Here is a 27,163-nt window from a genome sequence, read left to right as displayed (position 1 = left end):
TAGGTTGCTTACTAAATACTGGACGTCACAGTGATTCAGCTATTTGATATGCAGTTTATGAGGGAAACCAACCTTGAGCGGCTGTGGATCAAAATTTCAGGGAGCATTTGAAGGTAGCATTTTTAAATCACCTTTACTCTAGTATGGCTTGATTCCCATGCAGCGGGCGGTCTGTTACCAACATTTTGTTCGGCGTAGTTTAAAACTAAGCCGTGTAATTTGGGTCTGAAAATTTTTGTCACTTGTTAACTGTTTGGTTATTTCTTACATATTGTATTTTAATTACATACTCGCGATGTAACAGTAACAGAGCTCCTTAAATCTGGGTTTAGCTAACTCGAGTCACTTTAACAGCTTGCTAAGTTAGCTTTGCCGACGCATATGTCACTGTAACAAGACCTGCTTCTGTTTTGACAAGGGTTTCCTCTTTTACTTCAACCATATGCTGATACTAAACTACACCCAACAGCTCTGCACTCACTGGTAGCCAAACAGATAAGCCGCAGGCACATCCCCTTCACATCCTGCTGTAAGTTATAAACCTCCACATCACTGTCACCCTGTAACAGCTGCTTCACACACACACACACCAGAGGAGTAACGCAGGATCTGACTGGTGAGTTTTCGCTAACAGCTTTCCAATGTGTAGTGTCGTTTTAGCTCTAAAGTCACAGTGAGTTAAAGATCAAACTTTATAGCTTTTTTTTCCCTCCCAAATCAGTAATACAGAGACGTAGCAGACTATGTGGCACTCCGTCAGATTTAAACGAGGCATTAAATGTCAGCAAATTTATACATTTAAATTGAACTAATTCTGTCCTCAAATTGTTACATAGAAGAAATCGCTCATTGATAACTGAATACTATCCCTAATGCAGAGTGATTGTTCTTCTTTCTTTTTCTGAAGTGTTTTCCACTGTGGTGACATAGTGTGTATTCATGATTACACATTTAGATGGGAGTGTGTCAGTTTCATTCATTCATAGATCATTATTGGATATTATCTAGGGATTACCATCATCTCACAGTGTCACAGTCTGGCTGTGCATGCATGGGTGTCTGTGTGTTTAAAAGAATAATATTTAGGCCAGGATGGCACAAGATTTTCAGTCATTCACTCACGGTGTGAGTCATAACATATTATTAATTATGATTTTGATGCCACAAGAGTGTACTTGAATAATGCGTGTGGTTTACTATGAGCTGTTCTTTCCATTGTAATCCTTCCTGTCTCATTTCCTTTTTGTGAGCATTCCTCTATGACAGAAGGGTGACTACAGTGCTGCCACAGTAAATGACAGTGAATGACATTCAGCAGCTCAGTATGGCTGAAATAAAATGCTGTGAATGTTTCTAGTGTTTTCACACATTGTTTGTATTTGTTGTATTTTGACATACCTGGATGTACCGGTATGTGCTGGTATTGTGCTGAAATGATAAGTCGATTTATTAGTTTGTCTGTGTTCACATTACATGTTTGTACGTTAGATATATTGTGGTTTTGGACTGTGGGTCAGAGAGAACAAGCAACTTGAGGACATGAACCTGTGCTGTGTCATTTGTTTCTATTCATGTTCATCTTCTTGGCCAAACGGTTAATCACTTAATTGCTTACAGTTGTTGTGAAACAAGGAATTGGCTGGTGTGTGTTTTGTGTTAGTCACCGTGTCTTTTGTCGTTTAACTAGGACGCCGTTAATGCCTCGTTTTAACAGAGCAGTACGGCTTCTGTTTTATATATTAGCCTACGATATGTTCTGGTATGTTTTATGAAACAATACACTTGACTCAAGAACACATGGTCTAAATGAGAATGCTGCTGATATAAGCAGCTTTCTTGAACAATAGGCCCAGTGTCCAGTCACAGGAGGGCAGTATTACACCAGCTAACTCTGGTGAAAGCGGTTGTGAAACTCCCCGAATGCACTTTTAATACTTTGAATTTCTGTGCACTTACTGTAATATTTAAATCGCTCATTCTGTCATATTTTCCTTTGAATATACTCTGAGTGTTGGTGATCAGTTTGACTTTTCCCTTCTCAGTTTCTTTGCCCTGTGGCCTCCCTCAGAGAACAAGATCTGAATTTCAGTGCTGATAAATCAAAGATTCTTTGCCTTTCTTGGGTGAGACACTGTTGACAGTCAGTGTGTTTGTGCCTATTGAGAATATGTACTTAATGTGTGATGCTGATGATTACATTATAACTCTGATTAATGCACTTGAAGATAAAGGGAGTGTTTTGTTATAGGTAGAGTGCTATTCACGCGGTTAATGTGTTTACTGAATTATTCATCACCCGTTTGTTTTCTTTTTTCCTCACAGATTCCGGTACGGAAAAAGATTGCACGGAGCAATTTAAGATTTCCCAGGCTTTATGAATGGATTGTGTGATTAATGGCTGACTGTACATGGTAGGAGTCACTGTCTACGTGTTTTGAACTACTCAAAAATTAACCACTGAGGGTGTGTCAGGGTCACTGTTGGGCCTGCTACTACTACGGAATGCGGGATGGGCCAAAGTCGCTCGGATCTGTCGCACACCACCGCCGCCTCAGGCAGAGGGAAATGGAAAGGCGAGACAGCCCAGCGGCTCCGTATCCGCACATTTAGCGTCGGTGAGAAGCGACGGGGTGACCAATTAAACAGGAATCCGATGAGAAATAAAGTGCTGTCGTGTTTGGGAAGGAGAAAGCGAGACTCGAGTGAAACAGAAGCGGATTTAGGTTGCGGAAACCGAGCCGGAGATCCAGCAACGCGCCGCGATCACAGAGTGGGAAAGTTGCCGAGGGACGAGGTTGAGACGGCGGTTGGGGAACATCGAGCATCCCCGGGTTGTTTTGGGAAACCATCAGGCCTAGAAGATAGTAGAAATGTTCTTCAGCACGCAGTGAACCCAGAGACAACGACTGGACCGTCAGATGCGTCAGGTTTGGAAACGCGGACCGGTGAAGTCAGCGTTGAGGGCTGCGAGCAGCCGAAACCCGAGCAAGAGGACAATGCCTCGGACCCCCCGACGAGGGCCATGGAAGATCAGCCACTGGGGGGAAACAACCAGGATCACGTTGTGTCCCAGGTCAGAGAATTAACGGGGGCTAATTTGAGTTCAGCCCCGCGGTTCACCTCTGACCCGGACCGTGAGCGGACTTTGTCTGGCTCGCTCACGGACCCACCTCTGGATAGTGGACTGTCGATACCGGACGATAACGTTGAAGCTGCAATGACAAAAAGCGACTGTACTGTTTCCTGTACGCCCAAAGCGGCCGGTGACCAAAATAACTGTTGTCTGGTTAAAACGGAGACCCGAAAGGACTCCGATCAGGCCCCCCGTGGTCCCACGGGAGGCCAAAGTTACCCAGGAACTATACCGAAACTCATCATAACTAGAGACCCCAGTCCGACCCGCTCACAGGGGACGTCGGCCTCGTTGAGCCCCCAAACGGAGCTCAGCACCGGCTCCTGTCTGGACCCTCACCCAGAAGACGAGTCTCCCTGTTCGGACAGCGGCTGTGGAGGGTCCCCTGCACTGATGCGCTCGCCGAGGAAGCTGTCCAACTCATCCTCCATCGGCCTGTCCTCCGCCTCGTCCTTCGAGGAGTCCGAGGACGACTTCACAGGGAGCGACATCGAGTCCAGTCTGTCTCCGGCCCGGTCTCTGTGTAGCCCGGACGATGGGACAGGGGTGAGTGTCTTTTCCCAAGTGTTTTTCACACTACAAAATGTCGATTGAAATTGTATGCGATCAGTTTCAGTTATGTTTCTGAACTGTCAGCTGCACTCTGCACAAAATCCTAAACAAGTCTTACTGCTTTCGCTCCCAGAAAAATTGCAAATATTGCACAACTGGCCTGTTATGGCAGACATATACAGTATGTAGTCAAGGGACATTCCTCAAGTGAACAACCCATGGTGTCAGATGCAAAATTACTGCACAGCTGCTAATGAAATGGTGGGAGAAAAGTAAAGGGACATGTATGGATCCATACACACACTGCTTGCAGGACACATGCTGGTCAGCAGTCATATATCCTGTAGAGGCTTTTGCCAAAGGCACTTTGAGCATGTATTTCCATATTAACTGATGTGAAGCTGTTGTGCACAGTGACGGTCACATCAGTCGCTGTTAGTTGGTGCAGGCTGCATGGGGGCGTTCAGACAATGCCTTACTGATATTTTAAGATAATAAATTCAGAGGATGTGACTGTCCTCGAATCGCTATTGTAAGTGTATCAGCAGGTTTGCTACACAGCATGTGGTTCATGTGGTTTTGGTGGATCTCAGTTTGTTTTGAATTACAAAAATCATACGTCAAATGTGTGGTTCCAAGGTTGGACTCGCATCACCCTGGTAATATAGCATGACAATAACAAATTTAAATCAATCAAAGAGGAAACTGGTTCTTATCTCAAGCCCCCACTTCTGTGTCCCTTTGCTCCCATGACTCATGCTCACATGGCTTTGACAAGCTCAGCTGCAGGACCATTTAAACATGGAATTCATGTTTGAATTATTTGTCATCCCAAGTCAGTTGCCACTCCGGCGCTGTAAAGTTAATATACAAATAGACTTCACAGATGCTATCTGAGTAATTTAGAAGTTGGTTTACTGCTCCTGAGGCTTACAGGTTTCCTCTCCTCCAGACATGAGATGCAGTTTAAAGTTTCCAAGTAGGAAGTCGTGACGTCTCCCCCCTGAGTCAGGAGCCTTTGATGCGCTGTTGACTACAAATACTTGGAATGAGACCAGTCCTGAAAACAGGATGTCTCCACTATAGACGGCCTTCCAGTATCTCTGCTTTTCTTCTCGGCAGCGTGTGAATACTGCACATCCAGTTTTTTGTTGTTTTTTTTTTTGTTCAGGCCACGTCACCTGACATGTTGGAAGATAGCTCTGTCAGCATACTGTTCATAAACTTAGAAACCTGGCAGAAGTTGTGTGTTTTCAACAATCCTGCCTCTGTGTATTTTTCCACTTTTTTGAACTCCAGTCTGATATCACAGTTAGCAGTTTGGATCATCTGGAGTCCCAGTTTTAACTATCAAATCAACTTAATAGTTAATTAATGATTCACTTGGACCATTATCAATGTAAATGTGACACTGATTCTCAAATGGCCAATTTGCAGTTGTTGACCTGTGGCCAGATGTTAAATTTACAATTGAAACAATGATGAAACATATCAGATCATAACAGGAAAAGGCAGGCAAAAGATAAATATAACAATAACCACAACATATACACACAACTTCATGATAAGTGTTTTCTTAAGCGGTGTAGATGAAACGTAAATGAACACGAATCAAACCCAAATCTTTATATTTAGTTGGTGACTATAAAATACCAGAAAATAATGAAAAACCTCAATTTTTTGTTTCCCAGAGCCTACACCAACATCTTCACCTGTCTTATTTTGTCCTTCCAGCAGTCTAAAACACACAGAGATTCAGCTTCCGTTGTTAGAAAAACAGAGAAAGAAGGTGTTAATGGTTTTGAATGGGGATGAGTTTATCAACTTCTATGTACGTTTCTCTCATTTAAGTTACTTAAATGCCAACAGACAAAAAAAAGAAGAATAATCAAACTCCCATTGTGACATTCTTCTTGTCTCTTCGTGGTCAGTGTGCTGGATCACCTTTCCCCACGTGGCAAACACATTGATTGGCAACCACTTACGGTAATGATCATTTGAATCACCAGGTCAGTGGACATTGTAATTTCCTGGTTGTTACACTGAGAGCCAGGAAGTGAGCAACCTGAGGAGTTGCACTTGTGCTGTTGTAACAAACAGGATGACGCTGGCCTGTGGTTTGTGATAAGAGCCGGGTATAATGGACAGGTTCTGTCCTCTCGTCGTTCAGTAAAAGCTTTGCTATTAATAAGACTGTGTGTGTGTGGTTGTTGTTGTTGGCTTAAAAAAGCTCTGGCCGTCAGCTCCCTGTCAGACCAGGTACAATTTGTACGCGGTGACGTGGGCACATACATGCTCAAACATGCAAACTTGGAGAGAGACACACTAACACACACATGCAGCGATGCCGTCTTGCGTTCAGAGCTCAGTGTGTGTGTCATGGAAAATTGGGCTGAAGGCAGAGCCGGTTGCTAGGCGACTTCTTTGCCATATATGGCACTTTTTTTTTTCTCCTTGTCTTGTTCTCTTTTTCACGCTCAGACAGTATCTACTCTGTTGCCGAAATTTGAATGCTGAATGAAAATTCCTACAAATGTCTACAGACAGCAATGTGCGTATTCATATTATAATTTCTGTCAGATAACTTCCCTCGCATATGACCCCTCCCTCACGTTTGAACAAAAAGCTTAACAATTTGCCCCGAAACACCATGAGACATACAGTGGAACAGGAAACAAGAGGAAAATGAGCGTAAGCTGACAAAACATCGAGTCCAGACAGACACTGAAACTGAAAAGACTTAGCCTACACGTGATGATTCTTCTTATTTATGCATGCTTATTCACATGAGCCACAACTGCAGAGTTGTTTTCCATAGTACTCGACGTACAAAGACCCACTCATCATCACTCCCACAGCACTTAGACACAAAATCTATGCTACAAAAAAAAAAAGAAAGACAGAAAAAGAGTCTTTGCTGTTTCATGCACCTTTCCAGTGTATTTATAATCAGCCGTATGTATGGAACACTCAGCCAGCTAATATCTCAAATATCTATGGAACGTTACGTTTATTATACAGAGAAGAACCACAGACAAAGTAGAGAAGATAAATGGCTCTATAATATTCAGTCCTCTCAGTATTTTTTTTTATGTGAAGTCTCTTTTCTCAAGATAGTTTTTCAGTGATATTTTCAAGCTGAAAGTTCAGTGGTCCACCACAGCTGAGCTGCTTTAACACTGAAGACTTGAGTTCAGGGGAAAGGGATGTGGTTTTATATATAGACTAGTATGTAGAAAAGAGCTCTCTGAATGTACCTGGGAACACAGTGTAGTGTATGCATATGCAGTCACTCCTGGAGCTGATGATAGTTGTCTGACAGGTTCTGCCCTGACGTCTTACACACACGCGCACGCGTACACACACACACCCCTGTAGGTTACAAAGTACTGAGGAATTTGTCATGCAGACAAAAGGGGAGTACTTTGAGGGTATGGGAAAGCTTGTTGTCCCTACCCCCATATTGCCAGTCGATCTTGAATCTGGTAGCAGATTGGCTCAGCTTGGGGCTCAGGATAGGCCCTGTGGGGATTAGGGGATGAGAAAGAGAGAGAGAGAAATACAAAGGTTTGATGGAAGAGAAAGACAAGACACCTCATTATTTGGAGGTTTGTAGCTCTATGAAGAGAAGAGGCATGACTCGACGTGAGGGAATAGAAGGAAAGGGAGGCCAGTTCAAACAGGTGGATAATTGAAAGGAAGAAAAGAACGACAGCTTTAGTTTGGCACGTGTGTGGATCCGCTTGATGACAGCAAGGACGATATTAAGCATTAAGCAAGTCTTAAGAGAGGAAGGGAGGAGTGACAGGATGTTGAAACAGGAGAAATTGTGAATCAGGATGACAAAAACAGGTTGTAGAGAAGGAGGGGGGTCACTATGAAAAATTGTGATCTTAGAACAGGGGAGGATTATTTACCGGGCAACACGAGCCTCAGTTTACAACAAGGTTCACTACCGACTGCCTGACTGAAGCTAAATAACAGAAACAGACAGAGCAGTTGCTGGGAGCTAACAGAGGACTCTGTCGAAGAAGGTTATAGATGAATATGAAGGATCTCAGGCCGACGGGGAGGCACACATCCCTGGTGGTGCTCGCCCGTGGAGACCCTGTGCCGATGGTTGTGCGGAGTATTATGTGCTGGCTGCGTTCCCGCTTCGTATCAGGTGCTGTGTGTGTTTGTGTCAGCGCCTGCCTCCTCCTCCACTATTGCTCTGTCTGCCAGGTAAGGATTGGACAGTGGCGAATTTATCCACAGTGGTGATAGAAATTTAAATTTAGCCTGGCATAGGCCAAGAATGTATTTGCTAACACTTCCTCTAAAAGACGACGATGATGATGATGATGATGATTAGACCAGATTATATGGAATGCAGATGACAGGTTTGGCCAGTCAAATGCAATGCGATTGGTATCTGTCTCTTGTTGCTGGTGCAGTATGTGACATTGTGTTTTGCACACAGTATGTATTCAGTCATTCCTGTGTGGCTGTGGTGATCTCCCTGTGTCTGGGTTAAGCGGACCAGAAAGCCAAACTGCAGTATCATCATGCTTCAAGCTGGAATCACTTTATGCAGTTTCTCAGACTTGTTTCTTTCCTTTGCCTTGCCTTTCATTTACTCGGAAGAAAGAACATATTTACTGCCGTGTGCAGCCAAAGTTAACAGTTTGAGAAGTAATAAAATAATGTTACTGACAACTAGCATTAGAATCTAGTTATAGTTGTGCTGAGGGCAATGAATGAAGGAAGTACTCAGAAGCAATTTTTCAGTCATTATTAGTGTTTATTTTCCCCCCAAAGCTCATTTCATCTAAAATTTTTCATGTCGATGTATGTTTTGCCTCTCAAGTTTTCAAATTCTGTATTGTCCCATGCAAAACAGCTACAGGGAGGCAGTCACTGGCAATTAAATCCTCAAACTGTGTTTTTAAAAAGAAATTAAATCAAGTTAAAATGAGGGATGGAATCCATACAGTAAAACAAAATCTAAACTGTAACACTGTGGTGCACAGGTCTACAGTATTGGAAAAAATAAATAAACTTTTATATTTTGACAAGTTATTTACATAAAAGAACAGGATTTTAGACAGGCAGTTTATTCATAAATGTTTTTACTGTGATGGTTAAACAGCTTGTAAACAAGTTGTAAAATAAATACTCCAGAGGCAGTAATAAAGGCAGTAATAGTTAGGCAGTATTAAATAGATGTATAAATGGAGATGTGGCCCGGCTGTAAGCAGGAAGCAATAGAGGCATACAGGCAAAGTGACCATAATCCATATCAATAAGGTGTGATTAAAGTAATGAGCTCGCGGTCGTATGGCTGCCCTGAGCCTGGTGGTGCAGGACCAGATGCTGCAGTACTCGATCAAGAGTGTAATAATGGGACTTGTGTGTGTGTGTTATAAGCATAAGAGATATCACCAGCATTCTAACAACAAAATCTTGGACAAGAGGCCTTCAAATACCAAAAGGGGATGCGAGTGCAGGACAAAATGACGTTTGATTGAAGGAAAATGTGCAGAGACGAGACTTTAATGTGACGTAAAGTGGGGGGAAAAATAAATATAACCAGAGAAAGAAAGGAAGGTTGGCAGCACAGTCATCACTGTGCGCTTTGGGGAATGAATAGGAAGCTTAGAAAACAAAGAAAGCTGACACGATCTCTGTTATATATTGAAGAGTTATATAAAAGAGAAACCGGAGATGCTGAAGGCTGTACTGTGAGAGGTGACATGTGACCCCAGTGTTTAAAAAGCTCAGGTGTGTGGGCTGAAGAGACAGGACGAGATAGCAACACACCAACAGTTTGCTTGCTTTGAAATGAAAGAACAGGAAAGTTGTTATAAAGTGCAAGTTGTCGTGATTCTTGGATTTATTGTTGTAGGAAAAAAACCTGCCTCTTTATCCAGCAGAGCATTAGCAGCATTAGCTCCAGCTGTAACTGGTAATTTTAGTCAGATAGACTTGACCCCACAAGGGAAAAAAAACATTAAGCTGTCAGCTTGAAGCAATTAGAGAAGGAGCCTGATGGCATGTGGATGAGAGAAGTGAAAGAAGAGAGGCTGGACATGTGGGTGTCTGCTTCACCTGCATCTCCTGTCCAATCCCCCCCGGACTTTCATCTGTCACCGAGGCCTCCATCAGATGCAATGAAGCTAGTGATGGCAAAATTAAAGGAAGCTGAGGTTATTGTGACATAACACATAAACACAGTGGGTGTTTTGTCCACAAACTCACGTCGTTTCAGGAGAATATTTCTGGATCTCTGTGCTGAGGTATCTTAAAACAGACCTTTGACTATTTACAGTCACAACACTGTGTTGGTCCAACAGGCAGGAAACAGCAAACTTTGATCTTTGGCAGTTTCACAAAACATTATACATACACAGAGCATCCATTTTGTAATGGTGACATGATCTTACTCAATGTGAAGTTGATCGACACACACGTATAATCATGTGCACAAAGAAAGGCAGAAGTGCACCTCAAATTCAGACCCTGATCAGACTGATTGGACTTACGAAATGTTTGCGTATCTCAGAAGGTGACATGTCTGCAGTTTATTCAGATGTGAGGAGAGTCTTCATACTGTCTTATAGACTCCTGTGTTGAGCTTTACACTTCAAATTTGTAATTATCCCTGAAAGCTGCAATTTAGAGGCCAAGTGCTGACCACAGTTTTGCTATACTGACCAGGTGGAGAGTCTGAAGGAGGATCGGTTGTTGTGGTAGTCTGATATTTTTATGCTCTGTTTGAATACAACTGTACTGTTGTGAATAGGAAAGAAGATACAGTTTTTTCTTTCAGTCAGGTTGTAGTTTCAGGTTGTAGTCTAACGTGGCTAAATATGAAGGTACAAATCAATCAAAGTATGCATAAACAGAAGACACTTCCCATCAGTACAGGGGGCCATCAGGAGGAGGTGGAATTTCAAATTTAAGATGGGACTGTTCACTGCCAAGAAGGAATAAATATATCAGGAAATCTGAAAAGGCTCATCTCAGTCTTCAAGCGAAGATGAAGAAGATGAAAAGAATAAAAACCCCATCATATCTAGAAATAATGCTACCATAGATGGCTTACTGAATCCAGTCTACGACATCTTCACGAAGGGCACTTGTGAAACGTGGTAGTGTCCCATGTGTCCCACGCAGTCTGGTGTGATTACTGAAACATGTCGAAATGAATGAGAGGAAATGACCTTGTTTTGAAAATGGCCACATTTGCTGAAATGTACTTGGTGTTCACATGTTTTCATCATCACTCTTCGCCCTGACCTGATAGAGGTCATGTCGGGGTTAATCTGTTGATGCGATTGGAAGCTCAGGTCACAGGTGTCGGATACTCACCCTCATTATTACTCTCTGCTTCTTATGTCTCTCCCTGAAATCCTGACACTGACCAGCTGTCTGATGAAGCACAAACCTGTTGAGCACAGTTTCCCATCGTTAGGAACCCACAGCAGAACGCAGCTGTTGAGAGCAAGACTCCCTCTTTTATTTTATAAATCCAGAACTTGAAGGCTAATCACATTCGTAAAAGGTTTATATCTGGAGGATTAATGATGCAATGAAACAACTGGTAACATTTTAAAATATTTAACTGCCGAAAGCCTGCAATGTCATTTATTTTGAGTAATCTCTTTATCTACAAGACACATAGTGCACTCTCTTTTCTGTCTCAACTGTGGACTGTAAAATAGTATGGGGGAGTGCAAAACAACACTCCTTAAACTCAAATATGTCACTTTTTTTTTTCTTCCAAGTTAAACACGGACCCACAGTTCCTGTGTGTGTGTGTGTGTGTGTGTGTATTCCTGCATGAAGACTGTTTTATTGTGACAGAGTTTCAACAGAGCAGCTGTGGAAAGAATGCATGTGATGACAGCACAGATAGGCTGACATGTAAACATGGCAGAGATAGGCTGGACAGGGAGCACTGCAGTCACTCACAAGCATTACTTAGTTATAAAAGGATTAGTTTTATTGTTATTGCCTCTGGTCCTGACATTTTATTACTCACATTCTTTGCCTCTGCCGCACGTTGCACTTTCATTTCAGGTTTTCTTTCCATGATTCTTTCTGTACTAAACATTGATTTGCATAAAAAAACATAATTACAGGAAAGATTAGAAAGAGTGCAAACTTAAAAAGAACCAAGAGAAATATTTAGTGATATTATCTCAGTAATATCTACTGTAAAGTCGCACACACACCCACACACACACACACACGCAGACACTTTCACATCCAAAACTGGCTGTCCTTTTGATGTGATTTCCCACACACGTTTTAATCAATAGATGTCATGTTCCTCTCTGATTGCTTGCGTCAAAGCCCCTGTTACACACTGTCCTTGTTCTGGTGTTTCCCAACACAGATAACTATTATACACACACACTTACATGCACAGTTGCAGACAGTGAGGTTCTGTTTTACGACACCACACTGGTGGCTTTGGTAAATGTTTTATGAATGGGCTTTGTGTCACGTACGTTGTGCACCTGGCCTTGGCTGAAGGGGAGGATCTGTCCAATGTCTACTGAGGTGTGGGTATGTGTATGTGTGTGGGGAGGGGAGTCAGTATGTGGATACTACAGGGTGTGTTTTCCTTTAATGAATAATCAATCTGCTGGCTGGTATTTAGCTCAGTGCTTATGTTTGGGCAGAAATGAAACCCTCACGCTGATAAGTCAGAGCTTCAGATTTGTCATTTTTGTGACGACTTGTGCCTTTTTGTAACAAAAGAATGACATTCTTTGCTGTTTTCCTTTTTTCCAGAATAAGTCTTGGCAGAAATTGAAGACCATGGTTCACTGGTCCCCCTTCGTCGTGTCCTTTAAGAAGCGTTACCCGTGGGTGCAGCTAGCTGGCCATGCAGGTATGCATAACACCCCACACAACATGCCTACATGATCATTGTTGTATCTTCAGTCTGTAGCGTTCATTCTGTGTGTCTCCTCCTCTAAGGTAACTTCCAGGCCGGGGAGTACGGACGCTTGTTGAAGCGATACTGTGAGTGTGAGCAGCAGTGTCTACAGAAGCTGATGAAGGACACTCTGCGCCCCTACGTGCCTGGTTATTATGGTGTCGTACAGAGAGACGAGCAGGACTATAACCTGATGGACGACTTGCTGGCCGACTTCGATTCGCCCTCCATCATGGACTGTAAGATGGGCAGCAGGTGAGCCTGAGCACAGCATGAAGAAAGCCTCCTAGCATGGGAAACACTTTCCAGGACCAACACCACAGCAGACACCATTTTATCAGAGCTTATCTTGTGCTTTCGGGAGACTTAAATGAACTTTTCCACACAAACAAGCCACAACACAATTTACAAGTTTCAACCTCTCTGTCACATTTGTATAACAGTAATGTCTGTATTTATTGTCAATAAAGTGTATCACAGGATTAATGAAAGGGCAGTGAGACTAAAATAATAAAATTACAATCAGGACATAGAAGTAATACAGAAAAAAACTAAAGGGGATGAAAATAGAATAAAATATTTCCATAAAAGGTGGGATGCAAACTGTCACAACGGTTTTGTTCTCAAGCACAGGCTGCAATAACCTTTATGTAATCATATGATTTCACAAAGTGGTTAACCTCACCCCATCCTCTGTGAGCTACTGAGCCTTTCGAGGAAGCTCCTCTCATATGGGATCGTGATCGTATCACCTCTCACTCAGTGAACTTGTTTGCCTGTGGAATGTCCCAAACAGGTGTCTTTTGGCAGTGCACGTCTTTCCCAGACCTTATCCCAGTGTGTTTGAAATGTGACGGTGGCATCCAATTCAGAATGAGCACATATGTAAAAAAAAAAAAAAAAAAAAAAAAAAAAAAAAAAAAAAAGTTGATTGTACCGTTTTCAGTTGAGTATATGTCAAGAAGAATATGCAAATGATCACATTCTGTTGTGGTTTTCACACCATCTCACCTTTTTTGGACTCAGGGTCGTACACAAAAAAGAAACTTCCTTTGAGGAAATTAAAGATTAAGTCTTTACTTTTCAGGACGTACTTAGAAGAGGAGCTGATAAAAGCCAGAGAGCGTCCACGTCTGCGGAAGGACATGTATGAGAAGATGGTTGCAGTGGACCCCGGGGCCCCCACCGAGGAGGAGAGGGCCCAGCAGGGAGTCCTCAAACCCAGATACATGCAGTGGAGGGAGACGCTCAGTTCCACAGCCACCCTGGGCTTCCGCATTGAAGGCATTAAGGTCAGAGGTCATCCTTGATACCCAGAGTACATCTGGCTGTAGTGCTCAGTGCGAGTGAGGAAAACACATAGTTTAGATTCTACAAGAAGCAAATCAATCAGTGGGAGTAAATATTTATCAGTCTATTCACAGGATAGGCCACACATGCCACAGTGGGAATGGAAAAGACAGTCTGCTTAGGTTTTTGGCTCTGTGCGCAGTCTTAATAAGGACTGCTTGTTCTTTCAGAATTAAATCCAGGGCTGGTTATCAGGTCATACCAGGAACTGCAGCTTTGCATGTTACTCAGACGTAAAAATATCTGATGACACAATGTGAGCGTTTAAAGAAGCCGGCTTTATTTTCCACTGGAAAAAGTGTAAGCAGTCAAGCTGTGGCAGTGAAATTTATATTTCTGCATATTTAGGTTGATACTTTTTGTTGTATCCCATTGCATCCTCAGCATGACACCAAGTGTAGAGCACGCAGTGACAGTACTGCACCGTCAAGAGTATCACACAGATCTTGAAGCTGGAATGAATCGGGAAGCTTTAAACAAACAACTTAGTTTATGTTTTCTTTTTTTTCCCCCCCACAGAAAGCTGATGGAACTTGTAACACCAACTTTAAAAAGACGAAGCACTCGGAGCAGGTGATGCAGGCCCTGGAGGACTTTGTTGGTGGCAACACTCAGATTTTGGTATGTAGGAAAACAAGAAATAAGAATAAGGAAATTTAAGGTTTTAGACTCATATTTAAGTAGCAAAGAAGAGCAAAAAAATACATTATTGGTCCAATTTGCAGTTTCTTCTTTGTTTACAAAAGCATATAGTTTTAACATTTATTTTTCTCTCCTCCTGTCAGAAACTCTACCTGCAGCGACTAGAGGAGCTTCGATCTGTCCTCGAGCAGTCAGATTTCTTTAGGACACACGAGGTGAGACACACCGACTCGCACTCATATTTCACGATTTCTAAACAAACCTGTTGGCTGAGTTGAAGATTTGTGATATCACCTCATCATTAGCTCCTGTGTTGAATTGCTCACACGCCCAAACTCACCCGTCTCACCGGTTTCTCTGTGGCAGGTTGTGGGCAGCTCACTGCTCTTTGTGCACGACGCCTCGGGGAAGGCCAGAGTGTGGATGATCGACTTTGGGAAGACGGTCCCCGTGCCGGCCCCTCGCACCCTGGACCACAGGACTCCCTGGGTGGAGGGCAACCGGGAGGACGGCTACCTGTGGGGACTGGACAACCTCATAGACATCTTCAGCAGTATGCTCCCGCAGACACCTTGAGAGGGAGACTCAGAGGACTGTAGTAAAACATTGGTCCACGCAGGATGGTGGGAGAGAGACTGAGACTGACCGAGGGACGATCAGAAGTGAGCCACCAATTTGACTTTCATTATGACCCATGCCACGATCCAAGTGTCTTTTATCCAAATGTACCAGTGTAAGAAGAAAATGAAGACAACTGCAGGAAATCTGTTGCAAAGAGGAATATGCCAAAGGCGGACATCATTCATCATGCTTCATTTGTGTAACCTGGACACGCATGACGTGCGATGAGTTGATGCAAAAGGCAGAAAAAGAAAGAGGGAGAATTTAATGTATGATTGTGACTGCTGTCACATGGACGGTGGCCTGTTTTATGAAAGCACAGTCCTCTGAATTCACTGACAGTCTCTTTGTCCTGCAAAAGACGCCTAACTTCACTCATCTCCTCTCAGCGCCTCCCTCTGTTGGTTGGAGTTGCACATAGCACCAACTCACAGCCATGAACTTCTCCTCCAAACAAGGAGCATTGAGTGATTGAACTTTTTATTTTTCTCATGGACCACTTTTGATGTTCAAGTATACAGTAACACTAAAACACTGGTCAGACCACGTGTTAACTAACTCAGTGTGTATATACAAGTTTATTTAATTTTTTTGTTTGGCCTTGGTATTACCTTCTTACTTTGTTTGTACAGTTTGTGTGCCTCGCATTTTTAAAGAAAGAGTTGTTTGATCATTCCAGTGCTGTGGACTCCTGCTATTTTTCTTCCAAAGAGTTTCACCTAAGTGTAAACTGATTTACTTCTAATCCCAAAGTTTAACTTCTAGTAGAAAGTGTTTTCTAAATTTGGATTTTTTTTGTATGATAATGCAGTGACATTTTTTGATTCGTTTAACTGTACAGTGAGCAGCATGGCAGCCATGTTTGTCTGGAATTTGTTGCACTGTGGATCCTCACCAAGCCATCGAACAAATCAAGCGGTGCCTCTTTGTGTCTTAAGATGGGGAAGCAGCAGTCGAGTACTGGGTTTACAGTTACTTTAACATGCATTTTAATTAGTTGTTCTCACTTCATTCTCTTTGATCAGTGTTGCTTCGGATTTGCGGGGAGCTTTACATTGAAGCGAAGTAGTGTAAAGGGTGAAATGAAACTGGATTTAACTGATTAAAACTGATCCATCTGTTAAGGCTTCACTTTCAAGGTTTCTCTTAATCTATCCCCACATGATTTTGAAACTGGAAATTTTGTGTCTTATGAGTCCAAGTATGACAAAAATAATCAATAAGAAGAATACTGCTTTTAAACACACGGCGGTCGGCGTAAACCTCATTTAGTTTCACTAAAGCGGTTTGTGGTTTGAATTTTTGTACTGAAGAATGAGAGTTTACAAAGAATTGTTATATTTAGATATTAAGTCAGTGCTTATAAACTTATCTGTTGTTCCTTGACTGGAATGCAGCAGGTCAGTGAACATAACAGTCATGATTCTTCCAGACGTCCTTCAACCGTGTCAAGCAGCACTGTTTGGGTGTGTATGTGTGTGCGGTTCACTCAATAGTTTTCACGTATTTTTACGTGAGTGCTATAAATATCTGACTTCATGCAAATGGAATTCTGGCACTCAGTTTTTCCATTTACGATAAGTAGAACCTACTGGGAGCGAGGAATAATACAGTGTTTACAAAGTGTTATATTTCTTTGCCCATAAATCTTCTATATTTATAAAATGGCGAACTATCAGGGTTTCTAACTGGGTGCTGCTTTCTAAGTACGAAAACTGGATTCATAACCACATTTCCTATTTTTACAGGCAGTGTATTTTAAGGTTGCAGAACACAGACCGATTGGTGAAAACTGATTTATTGATTAATTCTCTGCTTTGTCTAGGTCATGGATTCTAATAAACTGGAAATAAGAGTTTTGTGAGGCTTTTTTGTTTTTGTTCCTGGAGTTTCTCCAGACACACAACTCAGAAGATCCCACAGTTCTGTGAATCTCAAAACTTAGTTTTAGTGATTTCTCTATAACTAAATATCCCAAAACTTTTACAGGTAAGCAGTGAATCAGAATGACACGTTTTTTAACAGTTTATTGTTTAAATATACTCCTTTTAGTCTGTGACGTATTAAGCGGCAAGACGTGATAAAGATTCATCACACTGTAAACACACAAGACAAAAATATAATTCTCCATAAAAATGTGCATTACGTTTATATAAAAGTAATGACAGGGTCCAGAGGTGTGAGATGTGAATGATATCATGGTGATAATGTATTTTCAGAAAGTTCAGTCAGAAGCTGTTTTCACATCCTCTTCATTAAGTACACCACAACACTGACTGCAAAGGTCTAAAATGATAAAGAATCAAAACAATACAGGGACTTGATGACTCCCAGCATAGCAGAATATGTGGCCATTTGGAAGCCCTTTTCAAAGCCCTTTTGGACTGATTCAAAAAACTTGAGGAAGTCACGCAGATATCGGACGGCACATCTTAGAATCAGAAAGTGTCGTATCAATCACACAGCACCATGAGAGTTCACCCAACACTTCGGTGTTTTAGACACTGCAGCCTGTGTCCACTGTTCTCCACCTAGCTGGGCCATTCTGTGTCCTTGTGTGGAGCAACACCGCCTGTCCAGCCAGCCCGGCCTCCACCCCTCCTCGAGGAACCACATACCGGGTCCCGTCATTAGCCCTGTGAGGGTCCATCGTCCTCAGCTGCTGGTTGCTCTGAGCTACGCTGTCCAAACTCCACAGCTGGTAGCGCAGGCTTTTACCCTGCTTAGCTAGGATGTAAACCTCTCTGACCGCCGAGCCAACGACCGGACAAGGACAGCCGCTATCAGCGGCGTGTGAGAGCCAGGGCAGAGCGGGATCAGGCAGCGTGTGCTCTCTGCTCACGCTGCCCAGGTCCAGTCCGAGGAGGACCCCTGGAGCAAAAAGACATGGCTACTGTACTGCGTGTTGGTGTTTTCAGAGCAGTTAAGCCAGGCTTGTTTCAGTCTATATTTTCGTCTGACCAAGGTTACCATGAAAACGTGTCCCTGCAGAGTAGCCTGTCCCTGTTCGGGCTTAGCCAGCGTTACAATGAACCTGTCTGACTGAAACACAGTGTTTTCCTCCCCACAGGTTCCTCTTTACTGCGACACTGTGTCTGAGTCAGTTTCCAGTACATATAAAATTTATGTCACATATAGACACGGCATGTACTTAATTGTGTAATTAACATTTAAGTTCATGTCTTTTCCATTCAAAAAAAAAGCTGCAGAGTTTTCAGGTCAGCATGTGCTTTTAATATGCACACGTTGACCTGAAAACACTGCAGTTAAAATAAAGCAAGCAAACAAACAACTTTGAGGCTGTTTCCTCATAGTAAGAAACTTTTTCGTAATTTTCCTCTGTTTAAAGATTACGAAATAAAGCTGAAGAGTCATACACCCAGAAAGCAATTTACTGAAATGCCACAGTGTCTGTGTCACCAAATCATTCTGGAGGTATTTAAACTGTATTTTCACCCTATTGAGACTGCTGTCTCAGTGTCACTTGTACAAACCAGCTGAAAAAAATACTATCTTATTGTCTAGCTGTGAGTGAAAATAGCTGGCTGGGGTTCTAGTTGGTGCACCACGGTTTGATCATATTCGACATCCACACCTATATGCTAATTTTGTAACCTGTGCTTGATGTCTCTGGTCTGCTCACATTAGTTCCAAAAGCTTGATGAAACAGGCTGATCCTGGTTCAGTTTGTGCACCACCTTTTGAAACACTCGTCTGCTGAGTGGGCTAACTAAGTCTTACCTGAAGCGACAGCCCAGTGTGCCCTGTGGCCGCTACGCTGGCACGGCTCGTGGTTGTAGTCCTCGTCATATCTGCACGTACTGTCAGGGAATCTGATCCTGCGATCATGAATTTTTCTTTTACTTTTCTAGGAAACAAAACAACTACAAAATGAAGCCTTCTCAGTTGTGTTTGGGTGTAGGATACGGGATGAGAACAGGCTGCCCCCCCCACAGGTGTGTGATGATGGCTGCAGCGTTGTCGCCACTTAAGCCCCCTGACAGCAGGTCTGCCTCACAGCCACAAACCTCCTGAGCAAGCCGAGCCATGTTGTCAGCTGACAAATAAAAAATCTTAGTGAGAACATAAAGAAAACCACCGTAACCTGTGAAACTGCATAAACTGTGAAACACAAAGAGGGAATTACTGCTACAAAACACATTTTAGTTAAAAACCTGGCAATACAATTTGGACATTTTTAATTAGTTTTTATTACCTTTAATTGATCCTGCATCTGCTTCTAGGACTTTAATGTCATATTTGCACATCTGGCAACACCCAGGGATGTCACCACAGTTTATGTACTTACATTACCTGAAAACATTTCACCCTGCGCTGTGTATCCCCTGCTCAGTGCTGTCTGAACAACAGTTTCCATGTCAATACTCAGCTGTGGCTGTCGAAGATGAGCAGACATCCACAAAGCCACCAGACCGCACCTTAAAGGTAAATGATACGCTCACAGTCACACCCGTCATGTTTTATGACTTAAACATACAAGAATTCAGGTCGTGTTCATAATACAATAGCTCGACTGTGCACGCAACTGTCGTGGTAAAGGTTTTGTTTGTTTTTATATAAGTGCTCTCTCAGTCAAATGTAGCTGACCTTTACTTAACCAGACAAGTAATCAAGAACAAGAACAATTTCTTATTTATTCTGCAGATCAAGGTGTGAATGATAAGTCTCTGACAGTTTACTGACTTACTGCGGACCATCTTGGATGAGGGAAGGCACATATGTGTTCACCAAGATCCACTGCAGGTCCTTCCTAAAGCTGAAGCACAAGAAACCCACACCATGAAACATTAATAGACTTTATTACATTACAATCCAAATAACAAATCAATAATGGTTGACTTTGCTTTTATGGCACTTAAACAGAACAGAGCTATTCATAATATATGCAACAACTGCGGTGAAAATACTAATAAAGCCTTTCTTTGTGAGGCTTATGATTTTTCTTGGTTTTGTTTTCAGTGACATATTGATTCGTTTCTGTGACGGTGTGGATAGTATTGATTCAGGATTACATCACCATATACTGAGAGATGTTTCCAAAATTCTGTCAACTTTCTGTACGTAAATGTACAAAATAATTAGGAATGCAACAGTTAGCTTTATACATTACTTGATAAAACACGATGACACTTCTGTAACAAGCAGAGTATCTAATAATGTGTTAACTTGGTGTGTATGCTAAAATATAGAAACTAAGTTATAACATCTGATGCAGCTATCAGCTGAGGTGATGACAACAACCATGACAGTGTGTGTCAGACGCTGACAGTGGAATATACAGCCAGGCTAAGGACATTTAGGTAACATTATGCCAAAAAGTTGGTCTTCTCCCTGTAAATCTCACCTACTGTCCCTCTGACTGAGCAGTAACCGGGCCTCTGTGAAGTCCCCCTCCACGGGACTCCTGCTACTGGCTATAGTCTGATACAGCTTCTTCTTGGGAGCTGAGACAGGAGGAGCAGGTTGTGGACCTGGAGCAGGTGGAGGAGGAGGAGGAGGTGGTGGTAGTGACATGGGGCACTCCACCGACATGTTAGGTGAACTCCTTTGAAAGGACAGAAGTGTTAGCTTGTTTTCTTGTATATTCTAAGAACCATTCACACTACTGTATCTCACAACTATGCGCCCACCTTTCACTCTTTAATGTTAAGTAATTACAATTAAGCTAGTAATTCTGTTGTCAACAAGCACGGGAATTTTTGTTATCTTAACTCGGTGTTGAACACCGATTGGGGAACCGAAGCCCAGCAATCTTCCGTTGACGGTAACCGCTCTCAAAATGTAACTACCTTGTAAATTTACACAAGCTAGACCATACACCCACTTTTCAGCTAGCAATGCTAGCTAGCGAGCGACATCGGAGTTATACCCATATTTGGTCTGTCTTCTATTTCCTCTTCTTCGTCTTCTTCTTCGTGTTTCTTTGAGATCATACCGCTCTCCACTGCCTCTACCGACGTAGATTGGACTATAGCGTCAAATGGGATTTATGGTGTGGGGTCATGGAGTTAAATCAGATTAATATTGGCTGCACAGTTTATTCATATGCGTTCAAGTAACAGCTGCCTACCCGAGGCAAAAAAAAGCCAGAACAGATATTACACAACATTGTTTCACAAAAAAAATTCATTAGGGAAACTTGAAACACAACAGCTTAACAGCCTTCGTTGTGTTTCTAGACACGAGAAAATGAGTGGTACCATATTTCAGTCTACATAGCTAAATTACTCGGACTATTGTCTGCATTAACAGTTTCAAACATTAAGTCTGGAAAGTCGTCATGCAAGCCAGATATTATGATTGAAGTCTTTCACATGCTACTCAGGATAAATCGCCCTCCTTCCGTTAGCTTCCTGCTCATGTACGGGTGGAGGGCATTGAGAAGTTAGATAAAATTAGCTGAACAATCGACAGTTCATCGACAAACAAGTAGCCTACAATTCAGTAAAGCAGAGTTTAAATTGTCAATAAAGAACGAAGGCAATTAACACTCGTGCTAGAGGTAATTACACTGAGGAGTCTACTAGGAATAAGTACGAAACCTATTAGTGGACAACAGGGATTTTGCCAATCTACTGCGCCAGTAGGTGGCGGTAATGCACCTACAAGCTAATGTGCCAACCGCCTACTCAACTCAAAGAAGAAGAAGAAACCCCAAGAAGAACGCGAGAACTGAGCCCGGGATTTGGTAAGTCCGGGGTTTTCATTCATCGTTCCGAGGTGAGTAAATTACTTTTTGTTTTCCAAGAGCATTTGCCAACTTAGATATCCAATTGACGCTTATTGTGACCGTGAGTGGATCAGAATCAATCAGAATTAAGCGATGCATATATTAAGTTAAGTGTAGTAATTTAGCTACAGCTAGTCGCTAGCTTTTAGGCTAACGTTCACCCCACGTTATTCAAGCCCGATATTTTGCGAACGTTAGCTAGCGAGTTAGCTGTGCTTCTAATTGGTTAAAAATGAATATTTAGAGGTTGTTTTTTCTCAAACCATTCATCTGCAGGTTAGAAGATGGCCACCCCAGAGGTACGGCTTAACCATACGATCTACATCAACAACCTGAATGAGAAAATTAAGAAAGATGGTAAGATTATTCTTACTCGCTGGTTTTCATTTAAATACACACAGCACACAGAGAGCCTCTTCAAATCACGTGGTTTGTTCTGCTTTCTCGTGTTTCTGCAGAGTTGAAAAAGTCGCTGTACGCCATCTTCTCACAGTTTGGACAGATTTTGGACATCTTGGTCGCACGAAACTTGAAGATGAAGGGCCAAGCGTTTGTTATTTTCAAAGAGGTCAACAGTGCTTCCAATGCTCTGAGATCCATGCAGGGATTTCCTTTCTACGACAAACCCATGGTAGGTTCAACACAACGAATAGCAGATGACTGAGAAGCTTAACAGAAAACCAAAGATCCGAATAGAGCATTCATTTTCTGTGTGATAAAGAATAATAATCTGCAGCATATGAGCTGTATACTCTGAAATACATGTGGTGCTAACTTGTCTCTTCCTACAGCGTATCCAGTATGCCAAGCAGGACTCGGACATCATAGCTAAAATGAAGGGAACTTATGTGGAGCGTGACCGTAAAAAGGAGAAGAAGAAGATCAAGGGAGCTGATGGAGCAGGAGCTAAGAAGGGGGTACCTGGAGCTGCTGCATCCATGGTTGCTGGGGTCCCTGCTGCCATGCCTGTAAGTGAGGGGTGGTTTTATTTGTAACCAGGTGGTAGAGTTGAAAGAAGATTGGGTGGAGGTCACTGATGGTGTGAGGGGCTGGCACACTCATGACTGTTGTGCCTCACTCTTTAGGGAATGCCTCCCATGAGCCAGGCTCCCCGTATGATGCACATGCCAGGCCAGCCGCCTTATATGCCCCCTCCTGGCATGATGCCTCCTCCAGGGATGGCACCTGGCCAGATGCCCCCTGGTGCCATACCTCCTGGCCAGATGATGCCCGGACAGATGCCTGGACAAATGCCCCAGCAGGTAGTGTGGCAGAGCATGTTGTCATTTCTTTAACCAAATAAAGTAAGTTTTAATTTTGTTCTGACCTCTGCTGACCTTTGCCCTCACAGGTTGCAGAAAATCCTCCCAATCACATCCTGTTCCTCACCAACCTGCCTGAAGAGACAAACGAACTCATGCTCTCCATGCTCTTCAACCAGTCAGTAACGTCTCTTTTTCTGCGCTGCATTTTTGTGTTTGTGCACGTGTCGAATGCTGAACTTGACTGTGATGTTGTGTGCTCAGGTTCCCCGGGTTCAAGGAGGTGCGTCTGGTTCCTGGTCGTCACGATATCGCCTTTGTGGAATTTGACAATGAAGTGCAGGCAGGCGCTGCACGAGATGCACTACAAGGCTTTAAGATCACACAAGCAAATGCCATGAAGATATCATTCGCTAAGAAATAACACCTCAAGACCCCTTTTTTTTATTTTTCCCCTTTTTCTTACCTCCACACACACACGGGTCTTTGTACAGCAGTGACCTGAACTAAGAAATTTTTTTGTAGAACTTGACAGTTGTGGATCAGAACTGTGTTTCTCCATCCAGGATTAGATGTAAGTATACGTTTGTTTTTGCATAACGTTGGGTTGTTCTGTAGAACTGCTGACGTAAAATGGAAGAGAGGTAAATTGATGGAGAAGTTCTGCGTCCTGCTGGAATTTCACAAAGGTATCACAGCTGGTTTGCTTTTTACTTTTATTTGTTGTTTTTTTGTTAATTGTTTTAATTGTCATAAAGCATTGCACCCAGAGTCTGGTCTACCAGATATTGTACCTGGAGCTTTTTTCATTTTATAATTAAAACTTTCCTTTGAGACATGTGTTTTTGTTGCTTTCGAACTTTGTCTTGTTCTTAAGGGATGAACGGACCAAACGCCTCAAATAGTAAACAATTTTTGAGCATCACAACTGATTTTTAAATGTTCCTGCGACTACTTTTGCCTGTTTTGTTTTTCTGTTGCCCTGAAATTTGTTTAAACTGGTATTTAAACCATTTGTCATGAAAAACTGGGGACCTGAACATCAGGAGATTTCTTTTTCAGGGGAAAATCATTTATGTATCTTTTTCTAGCAACATAAAATGGCAAACTCTCAGCCCTCTGTAGGGCAAAGCTGGTTATCAGAATCGCCTGCGTTAGTCAGCGGCGGAGAGAAGGTCATCGATGTTGTACAACAAAAGTCCTTGGCTGCACTCGCTCTCAGGATACTGATGTTACATGGTACACACTTCAGACTGCTGGCTGCCCACATTCTCCACAAAATTGATACTTTGCAGAAAATTGGATTCTTTGGCCAGAGGGGAAAAACAGTTTCCAGGAGTCAAATTTATTAGACAGTAGTCCAGTTCTTTGTTCAAAGCATTCTGGGCCTCCATTCAAATCCGTGTGTCCCTCCTGCTTGTAGAGTAAACCAATTGGACTCTGATTCAGTCTGTGCTTTGAAGTATACAAATCCCAAAGAAACCATTTTTATCTTTATTTGGTCTATGAGGCAATAAACCACAGACAGAGGAGTCGTTTAGTGGCTTCTCTTGAGTTATCATGTTTTGCCATTTTTTGGTATCATTGCCATATTTAATCAGTCTCTGTTTTAAGTCTCGATGGCTTTTTACCCTCCAAGAGAAATTTAGAAATCGGAGAACAAACACTTTGTCAACTGGAACTGCTCAACTGAATGCATTGGATGCCAAATGATGTTATAATCCTAAATTTATTTATTCAGCTGTGGGAACACACATGTAGTGGTGGTGCTAATATGTGTAGAAACACTAATTTTTCTCCATTGGGCAAAATCAGTCTCCTCTGTGGTTTCCATCTTTGGGGGGTAAAGCATGTTAATTTGACACATACAGATCGTTCAGATAAAAGTAAACCCTGATGTTTCATGACTGCTTTGCAGCCAGTGGTGGACGAAGTATTCAGGTCTTTTAAGTTAAAGTACAACTGTGTGAAAATACTCAGTTAAGTGCTGTGAGTTGAGGTGGAGCTAATTTAAGCTATTAAATATGTTTTGTAGTAGTTAAATTGACTGCAAAACTCCATGTTTTTCTCTGCATCCTCATTATAAATTTGCAGTCCTTATCCTCAAGTAAACTATTAACATTCAAGATGCTTGTAGAGAAGGAAAATAACAGTGTTTGCCAGGCCTCTTTAAAAGGACTGCATGTGTGAATAATCTGTTTAAACAAGTAAGGGATTCAAATGGGTTCAGCGCCTCACATGTTCACAATTGTCTCAACTTTTGCCAATTAGTAAATGCCTGCCTTATGTTTTGCAGCACATCCTCAAAGGCCCCTCGCAGCCTTGCTGTAGGATTGCAGAGTAATTACATGCCAACAAGGACCACCGCTGCCTCTCAAAGGCCGGATTCATGAGTGTACAGGGAGGAGTGATGTGTGAATTAGGCCTGAAAAGCTCAATTTAGACTTGCACTATCATCGGTGCCCAGTGCACACAGGGCCTCTCTGTTGTGGACTTAAACTGTGCCCTGAGTAATTGTCTTCAGGTCAGCTCAACAGTGTATACAGAAATGCACATTCTTCTGTAGTTTCCCAAGCCTTTCCACACTCCCTTATTTTGCCTTGAGAAAGCGCTGACCTTAGCCACCAGGGCGCCGTGTGTGTGTGTGTGTGTGTGTGTGTGTGTGTGTGTGTGTGTGTGTCGCATGCTCTTGGCAACAAGCCTAATGTTTTCCCCATTCACCATCACAGTGATCTTTCAGTTGCAGGGACTGAAAGGCAGCTTCTCCTGTGGGTTATGTGTGGGAGCTTGTATCAGCTTGTGACGATGCATATTTACATCCGTGGACTTTAAAGGCTTGTGTCATGCGTGTTATCAGTCACAGATGGTCACGGTTCGGTTTTAAGGCAGGGCAAAAGTTTGTGCCAGAAGTGGCTGCTCTTCGCTCGTTCACTTTGTCACTTTGTCACTTTGTCGTCATTAAACCTCACTGACCAACCAGTGGGTCAGTCGTCATTGTTCAAGCCCTCAGAACTTTGTTTTCCAATTCAGGATACCAAATACGCCGATTAGAAATTTGGGCAAATTTGTATAACATCGTGCACATGACATCTTCTGTATTTATATCTGAAAGCATCAACATTCTGCACCCAGTTTTAACATCATATCTTCATGGGATGAGAAGCTTCTCCATTTAAAAAATAATCATGCCCCAAAATACTGATTTTAAGTATTTTAATTACACAAAAACATTGCTTCAGTTTAAATGGTGACTATTAAGGCAATGTTTTTTTTCTGCCATGTTGAGTAAATGTGACTAAATTAAAGAACTTAAACTAAATTAACACAAACTTCTACATAAACATTTTGTGTTCACTTAAGTATTACACATAAAGGTAATGCATTGTAAACTGGTTATTCTGTCTCTGGGAATAAATGACAGTCATGTTGTGTCATTTATACACATTGATTCAACATGATGGAAAAAAGCATTGCATTAAATGTCCTCCTTTACATTGAACTTGTGTAATAAATCAGAGGGAAATTTTATATGGAAGTAAAAATGTTCAACCCGGCTAAAATGGTGTAACACTGTGTGTGAATATGAAGGATTGTTCTTTAAAAGGTATTGCCTGTGTTTGACAGTTTACAGTTGAAAATTAAGAGAGAAGAACTATGAATTTTCCCAGCCAGAGTCAAACCTGCGACTCACACTTTACCTGCCAAGTTCCACCAGGAGCAGAACTCATTAGAAGTCTTCTGTAAGCCTACACGGGGATCAATAAGTCACGCATTTACATTACTTATGACCATTAGATGGTGCCAAATGCAAGTCTACGACACTTCGTTCAAACTACGGAGACCCACGGAGGGTGGAGGTTGCGGGTTTTTTGGTGACTCTTCCTCCGGTGATCCACACGCAGCAGCCCCCTGAGCAGACC

At 42.4% G+C, this 27,163-nt stretch overlaps 3 protein-coding genes across 7 annotated transcripts; 2 read left to right on the top strand and 1 right to left on the bottom strand.

The window, feature by feature from the left end:
• Positions 1-299: 299 nt before the first annotated feature.
• On the top strand, positions 300-17,085 carry itpkcb (inositol-trisphosphate 3-kinase Cb). Its single transcript, XM_046389218.1, has 8 exons — positions 300-616; positions 2,323-3,679; positions 12,470-12,569; positions 12,659-12,872; positions 13,705-13,909; positions 14,487-14,588; positions 14,753-14,824; positions 14,976-17,085. The coding sequence occupies exons 2-8, from the start codon at positions 2,510-2,512 to the stop codon at positions 15,183-15,185; spliced, it is 2,073 nt and encodes a 690-aa protein (XP_046245174.1). The 5' UTR covers positions 300-616; positions 2,323-2,509; the 3' UTR covers positions 15,186-17,085.
• Positions 17,086-17,240: 155 nt separating this feature from the next.
• On the bottom strand, positions 17,241-21,168 carry c5h19orf54 (chromosome 5 C19orf54 homolog). 3 transcript variants are annotated; one of them, XM_046389220.1, is made up of 7 exons: positions 20,882-21,168; positions 20,596-20,796; positions 19,939-20,007; positions 19,545-19,669; positions 19,158-19,287; positions 18,972-19,042; positions 17,241-18,101 (listed from the first exon to the last, which is right to left on the bottom strand). In XM_046389220.1, exons 2-7 carry the CDS (start codon positions 20,781-20,783, stop codon positions 17,728-17,730), a joined length of 957 nt encoding a protein of 318 aa, XP_046245176.1. In that variant the 5' UTR covers positions 20,784-20,796; positions 20,882-21,168; the 3' UTR covers positions 17,241-17,727. The 3 variants fall into 3 exon arrangements, with proteins under 3 accessions (XP_046245176.1, XP_046245177.1, XP_046245175.1); XM_046389221.1 differs by having other exon boundaries at positions 21,121-21,138; XM_046389219.1 differs by having other exon boundaries at positions 20,596-21,168.
• Positions 21,169-21,866: 698 nt separating this feature from the next.
• snrpa (small nuclear ribonucleoprotein polypeptide A) lies at positions 21,867-24,079 on the top strand. 3 transcript variants are annotated; one of them, XM_046389222.1, is made up of 7 exons: positions 21,867-21,971; positions 22,258-22,338; positions 22,440-22,612; positions 22,773-22,949; positions 23,067-23,243; positions 23,333-23,421; positions 23,508-24,079. In XM_046389222.1, the coding sequence occupies exons 2-7, from the start codon at positions 22,266-22,268 to the stop codon at positions 23,665-23,667; spliced, it is 849 nt and encodes a 282-aa protein (XP_046245178.1). In that variant the 5' UTR covers positions 21,867-21,971; positions 22,258-22,265; the 3' UTR covers positions 23,668-24,079. The 3 variants fall into 3 exon arrangements, with proteins under 3 accessions (XP_046245178.1, XP_046245179.1, XP_046245180.1); XM_046389223.1 differs by having other exon boundaries at positions 21,891-21,939; XM_046389224.1 differs by lacking the exon at positions 21,867-21,971 and adding an exon at positions 22,011-22,042.
• Positions 24,080-27,163: the final 3,084 nt, after the last annotated feature.

The sequence above is a fragment of the Scatophagus argus genome, chromosome 5 (genome assembly GCF_020382885.2).
Source record: "Scatophagus argus isolate fScaArg1 chromosome 5, fScaArg1.pri, whole genome shotgun sequence".
In the NCBI taxonomy this organism is placed as follows: domain Eukaryota; kingdom Metazoa; phylum Chordata; class Actinopteri; family Scatophagidae; genus Scatophagus; species Scatophagus argus.
The sequence above is the reverse complement of the archived record's forward strand: the minus strand, read 5'-3'. Positions and strand labels throughout refer to the sequence as shown.